At 45.8% G+C, this 12,830-nt stretch overlaps 1 protein-coding gene and 1 long non-coding RNA gene across 4 annotated transcripts; one reads left to right on the top strand and one right to left on the bottom strand.

The window, feature by feature from the left end:
* The first annotated feature begins 303 nt into the window (after window positions 1-303).
* On the top strand, window positions 304-5,603 carry LOC140254459 (uncharacterized). Of its 3 annotated transcripts, none has more exons than XM_072340956.1 (7): window positions 304-797; window positions 883-923; window positions 1,308-1,389; window positions 1,659-1,957; window positions 2,052-2,105; window positions 2,196-2,633; window positions 4,920-5,603. In XM_072340956.1, exons 4-7 carry the CDS (start codon window positions 1,847-1,849, stop codon window positions 5,028-5,030), a joined length of 714 nt encoding a protein of 237 aa, XP_072197057.1. In that variant the 5' UTR covers window positions 304-797; window positions 883-923; window positions 1,308-1,389; window positions 1,659-1,846; the 3' UTR covers window positions 5,031-5,603. The 3 variants fall into 3 exon arrangements, 2 of the variants coding, with proteins under 2 accessions (XP_072197057.1, XP_072197058.1); XM_072340957.1 differs by having other exon boundaries at window positions 304-813; XR_011904219.1 differs by having other exon boundaries at window positions 304-923; window positions 1,659-1,961.
* Window positions 4,492-9,810, bottom strand: LOC140254460 (uncharacterized). The gene is made up of 3 exons (XR_011904220.1): window positions 9,674-9,810; window positions 5,598-5,736; window positions 4,492-4,650 (listed from the first exon to the last, which is right to left on the bottom strand). It is a non-coding gene; the product is annotated as an uncharacterized lncRNA (long non-coding RNA).
* Window positions 9,811-12,830: the final 3,020 nt, after the last annotated feature.

The following is a 12,830-nucleotide window of genomic DNA, read 5'->3' as shown; positions in this document are numbered from 1 at the left end:
GTAACCCCAAGCAGCACCGTACAGAGCCGTTCATAAAGCTGTGCTGCAAATGTCCTTCACCAGCTATTCTGTCAGGCACATCATTAACCCCTGCGGGTGTTTGCCACATCCCTGCTCCCATATTTCCACCTCCACCTTTAGTTTTTCTTCTTCAGTCAGGTACAAAGTTGTTACATATTTAACAATCTTTTTTGGTTTTGTTCTTTGGTTGTTTTTTGTTGTTGTTGTTGTTTTGGTTTGGTTTTTGTAGTTGTTTTTTTTTTTTTTTTTCCTCCTTTTTTTTTTCTTTGGATGAGGGCCAAGAGAAAGCGTGGCAGAGACAGAAAGCGGACAGCAGGGGACTCTGGAGACCGTTAATGCCGGGGACGTTCTTAGGAAGGGTGTCTCGTGAGACGCAAAGCGATCCGTTCCAGTTTGACACAATTATTTAATTGATTTATGAATCCATCAAAGAGGCGAGAAGGGGAAGCGCGTACTAAGCTGTCATTTACAGAAACGTCATCTCAGCCCCTAATTCAGATCTCGGGTTCACGTGTCAAACTGTCACGTCCCCGGGCCGACCGTAACGAGCCCCAGCTGCGCTAACGAGGCGGCGAGCGTCAGGCGGGGCCGCGACCGCTCCGGCGCAGCTGCGGCGGCCCGGGAGCGGCTGCGGTTCGTCGGCAGCCCGGGGGCGGAACCGCGCTGACGCCTCTTAAGCTCCGCCTGAGGCCGCCGGTAGCCACGAGGGATCAGACCGGAATCAGCATTACGAGGAGCCGGAGCGGGTGGCGTTTCTTCGTCCGGTCGTCGCGTCGGTGAGGCCGAAAGGCGGTAGGTGGGGCTGTTTTTTTACGCGTGTTTTTGGGCTTGATTGTGATGTTTTTCGTTGTTTCGTTTCAGGCTGCTGCCGGACCTTTCGCGTCGAGGATCGGCCCTGACCGGTGAGTCGTTCTATTAGAACCGGAGCCGCGGAGACGGCGCGCTTCGGAGCCGTCCGGGGCCCGGCTTCCCCGGTGGGAGACCGCCGGGCTTTCGCCGCGCTCCGTTCGGGGCAGACGCGGGGTCCCTGCTGTGCTTCTGGGAGCCGGCGCGGCGTCGCCGTCCGGCCGCCGTCACGTTTTCGGAGGGAGCCGCCGCTCGGTTTTCCGAGTCGCAGCGCAGCCCCGCCGCGTTCTCGGTCCACCCCGAGTTTTTCAGCGGCTTTCTCGCATCCTTCCTTTTTGTCGAGCCAGAGCGAGCGGGACGGGGCCGTGTTCCTGCGGCCTCGGTGCCGCCGGGAGTAAGAAGCGACGGCGAGAGCCGCTTAAACGGAATCTTTTTCGCAGATCGCCCGAGGGTCGCGGCGGAGACTCCTTTATGCCGGAATTGCTGAGGCGGTGGAAGCCTTGAGCCTTTAGAGGCTAACAGGTATGTCTTTTTTGTTTTGTTTTTGTAGTAATCTCGCAGGTCCGCCGTTCGACCGCTTCTATTTCCTCGCCTTCAGTTAGGCGCGGCGGTCGGGTTCCGACCCGGCGTTTCGGATTGGCCGGCGCGGTACTGCCGCCGGACGGGCCCGGGCGGAGAGGGACCCCGGGGCGTCTTCGCCCATTCGGCCGGCGTTTTCGGGCGCTTCGGTCCGTCCCGCTTTCGGCGAGGGGGACGGGATCGTGTGTTCTCTCCTTTTCTTTTCTGTGTAGTTTCAGGAGAGTCGTCTCATTCTCCACACGGAGACACGGCTGGACAGGAACGCTGCCGTGGAGGGCTCACAGATTTTACAGGAATACGTTCCGGGGACGAGGCGGCGGAGTCGGTGTTGTGGCGAGAGTTCCTCGAGGGACGCGGAAACGAGGGGAGCGCCGAGGAGCGGGGCTCGAGCGGCCGGTCCATGTGGGTTTCATTGCCGGGGGCGTCCGTCGCAGGCCGGGACCGAGAAGCGTGGAAATGGGCGTGCACGCATCCAAAAGGAGCTTCTCAACTTCAGTCGTTTGTTCTAGCTGTAGGTTTGTACGTCCCTGCTAGTTGTCAGGAAAGTGAAATGTATCTTTGCAGGAGGTTCGGTCAGCGAGTCTAAGACTAAAATTTTTGTGCAGGTGACAGGAGACCGGGAGGAGCGCGAGGCCTCCGGAGCTCGTCTTCAATTGCGAGTAAGTGACGGGAGTAACCTGAACAAAGGGAGCCGGGGTGAGTGATTTGCAGGTAGTTTTTTACTCAATGAATCATTTTATTTTTGCAAGGGACTGGAGGACTGCAGGGTAAAGACGATCGGCGCAGCTTTTGGGAAACGTGAGAAGGACGGCCGGCAGAACTACAGGTTTTCACTCTCCAGACAGGTTGTGGAGTCGTGTGGTCCCGGGATACTCAAGTTGGGCCCGCAGCATTCGCAATGGAATAACCATCACAAAGCCACGGAAGCAAGGGAGATGAACAGCAGGATTTTCTTTCACATCGGCAAGGAGATGAACAGCAGGATTTTTTTCTTTCACATCGGCAAGGGAGATGAACAGCAATATTTTCTGTTCACATCGGCAAGGGAGCCGAACAGCAGGATTTTTATCACATCGCGTTCTGTAGCGGAGCATCGGCTTCGACAGGGAGGACGGAGGGGAGCGAGCCGTCAGACGAGAAGGTCGGCCACCCGGAAGCCCGTCGGGATGAGGATACGGCGTCACCAGGTAGGGGCTGTGTTTTTTCTACTCTTTTTTTGGAGGAAGGTGGAGCGGTTTCAGTCGTGCGAGTTGTTAGAGGATTAGGGTTAATGGAGAGAGGGTTGAGAAATATTGGTGTGGTTGTCCTGTAAGGGTTTTGTAGTGTGAGGTGCTATGTCTTAGAGCTGTTTAGTTTTGTCAGGTTCTAGTGCAGCTGGTGCGTCTGTCGATGCCGTGGCTGGCGGGCAAAGGCAGGAGAAAGGTCGTGCTAGAGTGTCTAGCGGGCTGTTTTTTGGGGTTCAGCAGACGGTCTGTTGGAGGTTAGCACTGCGGTGAGGGGGTTGTTTTTCTGTTGCCGTTTGGCCATAGTTAGTGGTTATGGTGGAATGTTTGTTCATGTTGCCGCAGGGAGTTGGAATCGGCACGGTGGCAGGGGGCGAGTCAGACGGCTCGTTTGGATCAGGTTTAGGGGCTCGCATAGGTTGGCGTTGTGTTCTTTTGTGCTGTTTCTGTTAGCGCGGAGCCTGATGTCTGGAAGGCAGGGAAGCTCGGTTGAGGCGTGTAGCATCGGCAACTTGTGCAGTTTTTGGTGTATGTATTTTTTTTTGTGTGGTTCGGAGGCTAGAGTATGTAGTGTTGTTTGTGCTTCATTAGGGGATGGAGCCGTCGGGGGTTAGCTCGATCGTGTTATTGTTGGCACAGTCAGGTTAGCGCATGCGGTGGCTTCTGTGTTGCATTTGCCTCGGTCAGCAGTTGGTTTTGTTGAAGGTCAGTTAATGTTTCTCGGTGAGTAGTTGGTTGTTTGTGTCTTGTTAGGACTTGGCTGGTTTCTGTTTTTTGCGGCACCGAGTCTTCTGAGTTTTGGCTGCTGTTTTTTGAGGGAAAATCTTCGTGTCGGTGAGCGTGCAGAGTTTTCGGCTTTTGTCAGCGGTCGTTGAATTTTCCTTGTAGAGTAGTCGCGGTTGTGGTGTGTCAGGACTCGGTTTGTTTCTGTAGTGTTGAGTTTGGAGTTTTTTTGCAGATTCAGTGTGTTGTTTGAGCATGCAGAGTTTGCTTTGGTTGTTGGTTAAATGTTGTTGAGGAGTTAGATGTTAGTGTGTTTGTTAGGACTTGGCTTTTTTTGTGGGGCAAGTGTAGTTGCTTGAGTTTCTTTTTCTGTGATTGGTCTGTTAGGAGTTGGCTTGTTTAGTATTTTGTGGTGTTGAGTTGTCTTTTAGTTTAGGCTGGTTTTTTGCGGAGTTAGTGTTTGAACATGCAGTGTTTTCTTCTTTTGTTGTTTAAATTTGGTTGGAGTTGGATGTTTGAGGTGTGTTTGTTAGGTCTTGGCTTGTTTAGTTGTCTTAGTTTTTGGCTGGTGTTTTTTTTTCAGAGTTTTGTTCTTTGGTAGTTTAAACTTTTTTGAGAAGTTAGATGTTTTGTTAGTACTTGGCTGTTGGTTTTTTTGTGTTTGTTTGTAAGGACTTTAGCTTTTTGGTAGGTATTTGAGTCTTTTTTCTTGGCTGTTAAGTGTTGTTTGTTTGGGCTTTGCTTTTGTCTTGTATGATTTGGAATGTAAGGGGGAAACTCTGGCTGCTCACTCTTGGAGTGAGTGGCTGGAGTTTCCCCCTTTGTCATGGGGCTAGACACTGGGTTTTGCCCTATCTCTAAAGAGATATATTTTTTTTATTTTTGGGCGGGACGGTGGGTTCATGTCGGTCTTTTTGCCGGTGGGGGGGCCTGCGGAGGCCCCCCCTGAGTGGGGGTGTGAGGGGGGCCCCACCTGGTATAGGGGCCCCCTGAGTGGGGGTGAGGAGGGGGCCCCACCTGGCATAGGGGCCCCCTGAGTGGGGGTGTGGGGGGGAAGCCCCTATAGAAGGGGCTTCCCCTGGGTGGGGGTGTGAGGGAAGGCCCCTTCTTCCTATAGGGGCTTTCCCTGAGTGGGGGGCGGCTTCTGCTGATGTTGTCTTCCCTGTGTGCTTGACTGTTTCCCATGTGGTGATGGTGGTTTTGTGGTAGGGCTCCTGGGCTGTAAAGGAAGAGGCTTGGAGGAGCTGGGCTCTATGTCCTGCAAAAGAAGAAAAATGAATTGAAGTGTTTGGGCAAACCAGAATGATTAAATAGCTTTTCTCTGTGTAGTCACTAAATGGCAATTGAGAAGCAGAGGGAGTTGCCCTCTAAAAGGGTTTGGATAAGTGGCTGGAGGGTAAGTGTGCCTGCAGTGTATGTATCTGGTATGCTGTGGGTGTTTTATAGTATTGATTGAAATAGTTTGAGATACCTGAGAAGGAGTTAAGTTGCCACTTTGCTCTCTAAGTGTTTTGTGTTCTCTTCTAGGAAAGCAAGTCAGTTAAGCAGAAGAATAAAGAAGGTGGTCCTGATGGTTCTTCTTGTGCCAAGTCAAAGGCTGACTCCACTGCTTTTCTACATTTGTATAACATTAAATAAACTCTTTTTGCATTACTGAGGTTTAACTTAGTATTTCTAAGTAAGTGTGCCTCCCTAAATGTGTGCTGATTGCAATCTGTAGGCAGACAACTTAAATTTCAAAAATAAAATATGAACTAGGACTTGCTTTGTAAGAGAAATCTTCTACTTTGTATTACTACTTTAATAATAATTAAAGTAAATTAATAATAATTAAAGTAATAATTAATACTTTATTTATTACTACTTTATTATTTATTACTTAAGCCCAGCTGTAGAGGGCAGCATCAGGATATAACTCTGTTCTCATTTCAGTGTGTACCACTGGCATATCTCTAAGCTTGCTTCTGTGACGTGAGAAGCAGGTTATGATGTCTGTCTTGTTTGAAGACAAATAAAATAAAGGCTCAAAATGGTTTTCAATAAAGCTGTTGTGTCTCTCAGAGTGAGTGCTGTGTGTTGTCAGAAGTGAGTGGGGTGTCTTATGCAATGGAGGGAAAGAGAAGCCATGCTCAACACTTTGTACAGAGGATGCCTGTCTGTCTCTGAATAAAAGAAAGATAAACCCCACTGTAAAATGTCACTTACCTCAATAAAAGATGTGCTGGCTACTTCTGGACTTGAGCCTTGTTCCTTTGGTGGGGGTGTTAGGCTGTTTATCATGATTAAGGTAAAAGGTGACAAAGATGATCCCTTGTAAGCAAGCCCACTTGCTGTGTTTTGTAGCCTGTAGAAACAGAAATTGACACTTAAATTCAAATGAAGCTAATGCAGAACTATAACATATCAGATATGCTTTATGCGACAAGTAAAACTGCAGAATATGATACCAGTGGTCTTATTGCTGCAGTTGAGCATATGGATAGAAGTATTCCTTTAATTCAGTAAAGCCTTGAGCTCTTGAGAAAACACTTCTTTCTGTGTTACAGTTAAGTTTGCTGACAATTTACTTGGTTTTTCCCTAGGAAACTCTCTAGCTGCTGCTTCTCTTTGAAAGCCTTTGCCTTGAAACTTGGTGATTTTCTGTGAGCCTTGGTCCCGAACTGAGACTTAACTCTAATACAAAAGGGTGGGGTGGTATTGTATCACATTGTTCTGACTGAAATAAAAGAAACTGCATTCCCTTCTGCCTCTGTATAATAAAAGTAAACAGATTGAATCTTTTCTGCTGTAGTCTGCAATTATGTTTAATAAATGCTACATGTTTAATAAATGATCTGTTTCTGCTACCATTGAAGTGCAACAGTTGTTAGATAATTCATGACTGTTTGCAGAGCTCACTTAAAAATTATTCTGCTTTCCTATTGATATGAACAGCACAGCACTACGTTAGTAGATATTTCTAATTAATAGTTCAAGAACACGTTAAAAGGCAAATGATCATCACAACAAGCATAATGATGGATCGTTTTCCTGAGGAATGCTTGAAGTCTCTTTAACTGCGCTAATAAATGCTTATAAGAAACAACAAGCTCATCACAATTACAAGTCTGATTTTTCTAGTAAATACAAAAAGAAAACACCCTATTGCTCCTTGCTGCTCACTGTCAGTCTGTTGACTGCCCCGGCTATTGCTGAGAGTCCGGTCCAAATGCTTCGGCAAGGGGGTTATAACAGGTCAGTCTCCTGCACCCTCGCTGTCTATGTAAGATCTAAACCAGCTAACAGATAACCAGTCACAGCCACACTAATAAAGTATGAAACTTGGTGCGTTACCTACCCTTTCCTTGAACACCTCTTGGGATACTGATTCCAAATCAGGAAAAAAAAAAAAAAAAAAAAAAAAAAAAAAAAAAAGTATTTATATATATATACAAATAAAGAGCAGAATTGCTCTTGCCAAACTGCACATGCTTTGCCAGCCTCTCCTCTCATCATTTATCCTAACAAACGCTTGCAGTCTCCTTTGTAGGGGGTCTGAGTCAGTGCTTAGCTTTTATTTTTATTATATATAAGAGGTACAAGGAGGAAGGGCTGTCTGCTGAGAGAAGACTGACTTTCTGCATCCCCCTGCCCGACAAGCATCTTCCTTACATGCTCAGATAATACAGAACTAGAACACTGCACAGACACCTCTCTTTTGTTATGCGTGCGCTCAGTGGAGCGAGCTGATGTTAGAAACGAAAAAAAAAAAAAAAAAGGCAAACTTATAGCAATTAATTACTGAATCAGAATTGCTTAAATCGTTGCAGTTAATGACCCTATCCCCTTCATGCAAAATGGCAAACAGGTCAGAATCAGTAATACAGATATAGCTAACAAGTACAGATTGCCTCCCACGCAGCATCAAAGACTTTCAACTGCTAAAATCCAAGACATTCCACTAAACATATTGTCTGCATAGAATCAGTATTAGTGTGTTCTACCACCAATACCCAGAAGGGCTGAACAGAAAGTAAGTTCTGTAGCTATGAAGACTCAAACAGCCAAACACGCCCCTCTCTTGATCCCCTAGACTGAAAAACGCCCTCCCTTGTCACGCCGTGTGGGAGCTCCCACATTCTCTAGGATCTACGCTCACGTGGGGAAAACTCATCTACAGTAATAGCCCTTCTGCATCAATTTGACTTTTCAAGCTGACAAGATAAATCCCTGCCCTCAAAACCGTGCAATAAATGTCAAAGTAAGGGGATTTTTTTCCCAATTAAGGAGAAATCAAACCTACAATGACAGTAGGAGATCATTTAAATTCCTTTCTCTGATATAACCCTTCTCAGCAGTTTCTAAGTTCTTAATTACTTCACACGTCAAAATCCAGCCATATAAATAGAAATATTAAGGCTACAAAGGAAAGGCTACAGCTATTATCTTTGTAACAGCACTGAAACCACTGCCGTGAGATCACGTAACAAAAAGAACAAGGCTTACCTGTCTCTGAAGATCTATGCTCACTGAAAAATTCCACAAAGGAGGGATCTCGGCCGAGAGATCCTTCCTCGCTGGCAAACGACCCTCGAGTGAGGTCTGAGAGGGGCAGAACCTGGTTCCAGCCCTTCCCGTTGTTATGGTAAATCGCCTCCGCCTGTGCTCCCGAGACAGACCCGGTCTCCTCGCCCAGGTGCCGGATCGGTGATTCGGACGTGGATTCTGCAGTTCCCTGACAGTCTTGCAAATCTTACTGCTTATGATACAATCTATATATATGAATACTATCTGTGTGTGTATATACGTATATTATATATATATATATATAGTGTATATATATATATATATATAGTGTATATATATATACACTATATATATATATACTGGTATAATCCAGTACCTAGACACACTAGCCTCGGATAAGTCAGGCAGAACCGCTTATCCTTCTCAAAGCCTTTCCCGAAAGATGGGATCCCCCAGACTTCGCCACCTTAGCAAAAGCTTGGCAAGAGCTTAGCGAAAGCTCCCCAGAACTCCAAGGACTCTGACTGAGCTCAGCACATGAGGAAAGAAAACTGCGGAGACTGTCTGACTGACAGGCTTTTCTACTGTTCTGTTTTAAATGGAACTCTGATCAAGTGAGATGATCAAACAAGAAAGCTCACGCCTCAAGTCGCTGTCTGACTTGCTGAACCCTCATCTCCACTACTTGTGCTGAGGTAGAAGATCAAATCTGACATTTCTCAGAGCCACTAGCAGAATTTGCTCAATTCCCAGAAGGGGCAATTGTTTAATAAAAAGAAACCTCACAGTCATATGTTCAAAAGCTCACAGGTTTCCAACCCATCTTGTTTGCAATGCCAATACTCCAAGTATTCCAATTATTTTACCAGGGGATAAAAACCAAACACACAACACCACTATCAACAACAACAACAACAACAACAACAGCAACAACAACAACAAAAGATGAAATCATCCTTTCTTGGCATCTCAAATCATTAACCCTGCAGTACGTACTCTGCTCACACAAGTCTCAGTTTTCTTTACCCCACGGGGACGAATAGCATCCCCTAAGGCCCGCTCTATGGAGCAGTGCTCTTCAACCTCGTACCCGATGACGCAAATATTGTAATCGTGCGCACCCTAGACATGATCACTGATGGCACCGAGCTCGGTGGTGCTGCTGATACAATAGAAGGGAGGGACATCATCCAAAGGGATCTAGACAAATATGAGAAGCAAGCCCACGTGAACACTACGAGGTTCAAAGAAGCCCGGTGTCCCGCTTGGGTCAGGGTTCTAGCGGACTAAAATCTGAACGTGAGCGCAACGGCACCCCCTTGCGGCCAGGAATGCCGGCGGCATTTTGGGCCGCGTCAGAAGAGAAAGGGCGTCGGGAAGAGGGAGGTGACGGTCCCCCTCCGCTCTGCCCCGAAGGGCCCCGGCTGGAGTCCCGCGCCCGGGCCTCGGGGGGAGAAATACTGCCGGAGTGGCTCCGGGGGAAGGCCGCAAAGGGAGCAAAGGGCTACAATACTTCTTCCAACGAGAAACATTGAGGGATTTGGGTCTGTTTATCACAAGGGACAAAGGCCTCATTACAGCCTACTAGCACACGAAGCGAGCTCATAAACAGGACAGACGCTGACCTGTTATGCGGTCTGTGTGATACTGTTGTACTGACGTGAAGTACAGCAATAACAGGAGGGTGGCAAAGCGCTAGGCTGCGGCAACCAAAGACGAGCCCGAACGCAGCAACTGCCGCAGAAGCAGCACCAAAGAAAAGAAAAACGCCTCACCTTCTAAAGATCCCTCTACTACTCAGAGAACTCGGCCACGATGCTCTCACCTCCGCCGCCGAGTCTTAAATGAGGGCTGCGAAGGGGTGGATCCCGGCTCCGCCCCTTACGCTGCGGCGCCCGCACCTGAGTTCTCCCGGGTCGGCCCGGCCCCTTCTCGCCACGTGCTCCGTCATCGCTTCCAGCTGTGACTTGTCATCTCTGTTACAGCCTGAAAGAGACAGGATAAGGCAGAACGACTATAAACTAACACAGGGGACATTTAGGTGACATCTGAGGAGGCAGGAATGTCTTACTCGGGGCGGCGAGGCGCTGGCGCGGGACGCGCGGAGGAGCCGTGACGGCCCCGCGTCCGGAGGCGTTCCGCACCCGGTCGGACGGGGCTCCGGGCGGCTCCGCCGAGCGGGTGGCGGCCCTGCCTGTAGCGGAGGTGTTCCGACGGCGTGATTCTTAAGCTCTGTTGCCACCCGAGCCGCTCTGTCAAAGAAATGGACGCTGAGCCAATATTTCAAAATGTTTTTTAACATTCGTAAGAAAACCCACAACCGACATCAGAATTTCCACAGAGGATTTTACTGCACAAAGCAGAGCCAGAAGAGATTTATTGCAGAGAAACGAAGCGCTCTTGGGGAACTGAGACTCCGTTTGCACGTGCTTCAACTCTGGTTCTTTCATTTTCAATTAATGTTGAGAAAGTTCTTTGTGAAATATTGGTGTGATTCCTGTCTCTTCCATTTAAAATGAGATGAGTTATTTTGTTTTTTTTTTTTTTTTTTTTTTTTTTTTTTTTTTTTTTAGCAATATACTGTGTAAAGCAGGCCATTAATATTAACTCGAAAGGCCTCAAAGAAGAATTTAATGACAATTGGAGCTGTTCAGCAGTACAGAAGATCCCAGACTGACTCCAGAGTTACCCCTTCTTTAAAGAGCTCCTTACATACGCCTGAAAGTCATGTTAGATTTTGATTTTGGTTTACTCTCGCAGGATGATCATACATAATGACTCAGTATTTTTAGCATTAAAAACTATTCTTAAAATGGAATTTGTATGAAATTATCTTCAATGTCTTGACCTGTAAACTTCTAAAGACAACACTAACAGCAACATTATCACTTTCAGTCTACTGTAAATAGTTTCCATAATGACTCTCATGTGCCAATATAATATATTCGCTTTCCAGTTGAACTGTCTTGTGTGAAACATGTTGCTTTCACTGAACGTGTGCTAAAAGAAGTTGGAAAAAAAATATTACAGACTTCACCTGGTATAGAAAAGTTATTAATTCAGTTTAATTAACATTTATTGTGTGGGGTTTTTTTTGTTTGTTTGTTTGTTTGGTTTTTTTTTTTTGTTTTTTTTTTTTGTTTTTTTTTTTTTTCCTTGAGGATGATAGAGATCTCAAATGAAGGTCGCTGTTTCAGACCCTGCCACGTTCAACTGCAAAATCTGGATGCTCGCCCGTAGCAGGGTGCATTTGAGTCCATGTGAAACATGTTTGCATTTAATAATAGAATTCATTATCTCCTCAAGGGTTTCTGCTCTAAACCAGACTCTAAATAAAGCTTCAGGTCCATCGTAATTCCCTGTCGCAGGACACAAAGTCATCTTTCATTGTTCTAATTTTCAATTTCACTGTGACTCTTAATAGGCAGAGCTGGGAATTCCTATTGCCCTCAAATACCTATCAAAGATAGTGCCCAGGAAATGTAGAAACTATCCAAAGGCTCCGATGCTGTAAGATACATGTGTGTCACCCAGCAGCTCTCTGACAGGAAGCGTCCAGCCTTTTGTAGCAATCGGTACCTAAGCGGACGCTTAACAGGCAGAAGCCCTAATATTAAGATGAATGAAAGAGCGACAGCTGACCTGCATGGAAACCTGCCAGATAAAAAACTTGCTTAGGTTCTGGGTATTTACAGCAACCGCTGTTATCTGATATGCTTTTCTAATTGCCAGACGCCGTTTTCTGCTGGAAGTACCTCCGAGAAGACTGGCAACACATTACACATTCATTACCAAGAAAATGAGGACTAAGATACCTTTATTTCAAAATATTCTAAGTGAAAAATCATAGTGGAATCAGAGTTCCAATTTTAATATGTCCTTACATCTCTCTGTATAGTCATTTTGTAGCAGGTGTACAGGAAGAAATCAGGAAACAAGCCTTCAATATATTAATTATCTGGTCCGCAAGCGAAGGCCAGGAACTTCCTTAAGAGTTTCACTCAAAACCACACAAAAAAGACTCTCGAGAACCACCGGTGAGCTCTGATTTTTGGTTGACGTTGCAGATGTAAAATCAGTTCAAGCACTGAGAATGAAACGTTTGACTTCCAGTTACCAAAGCCCTTCTGTCAGGTTGTTTGGATACTCAGTTCATTTACCCATAGCGCACATAGGAACGATGGGACTGTACAGCCCTTCTTCACACTTTCATTTATATTCCTTCTTTTTCCATAAATACCAAAGGATGTCAGTTGTCATTTGTGATCATCTGATAGAGAAAATGAACCTTGTAACACACTGGGAAAAAAAGAAAAAAAAAAAAAAAAGAAAAAAAGAAAAAAAAAGGTGTATTATATTATGCAGTTATACATATTATTATGCAGTCTCAAATGGAAACAAACAAACATTTCAAGCTGTGCCTTGTGAAGCTGTTACTAGAGATGAGTATGCTTTCCTCAGCATGCTTAGGGAAGTCTCTTTCCATTATAATAATTGGACACGCTGGAGCACAGAACAAAAAGCAAATCTCTTTGTGGAACACCTATTGTAACATTCTCAAAGGGTTGCGAGGCCTTTTTAGGCCACCTTTTTTGCCAGCCACACAAACTGAGAGTCCATTTTCTAGTGACAGATTGCACTTTGAGTGTGATGAAAATGACATGTGCTGAGTCACCACAAATAGCAGAAAGGGATATCACATAACCAACACAAAAAGTTTAAGGATTAAAAAAAAACAACAACAACAAAAAAAAGAGCCATTTATTTGTGAATAAAAGCTGCCTGACAAAATCTTCTTCACTTAAGAAAGCAAAACTTTCAGTAAAAGCAGCTTTAAACAGCTTAGTGTTTATTACTTGATGCTGAGAAAGGAGACAAATAATGCAATGAAACCGCATGAAACTGAGGGTTTGAAAGATGAATAAAAAAACA

This window comes from Excalfactoria chinensis, chromosome 6 (genome assembly GCF_039878825.1).
Source record: "Excalfactoria chinensis isolate bCotChi1 chromosome 6, bCotChi1.hap2, whole genome shotgun sequence".
NCBI classification, from domain to species: Eukaryota; Metazoa; Chordata; class Aves; order Galliformes; family Phasianidae; genus Excalfactoria; species Excalfactoria chinensis.
The sequence above is the reverse complement of the archived record's forward strand: the minus strand, read 5'-3'. Positions and strand labels throughout refer to the sequence as shown.

What these genes read in the sequence shown, in the direction of transcription:
- LOC140254459 (XM_072340956.1), top strand. Translation starts at nt 1,847, where the DNA reads ATGTGGGTTTCATTGCCGGGGGCGTCCGTCGCAGGCCGGGACCGAGAA. An exon ending in GAGCTCGTCTTCAATTGCGA is followed by an intron (nt 2,106 to 2,195) that starts GTAAGTGACGGG and finishes TATTTTTGCAAG; the next exon opens with GGACTGGAGGACTGCAGGGT. An exon ending in TGAGGATACGGCGTCACCAG is followed by an intron (nt 2,634 to 4,919) that starts GTAGGGGCTGTG and finishes GTTCTCTTCTAG; the next exon opens with GAAAGCAAGTCAGTTAAGCA.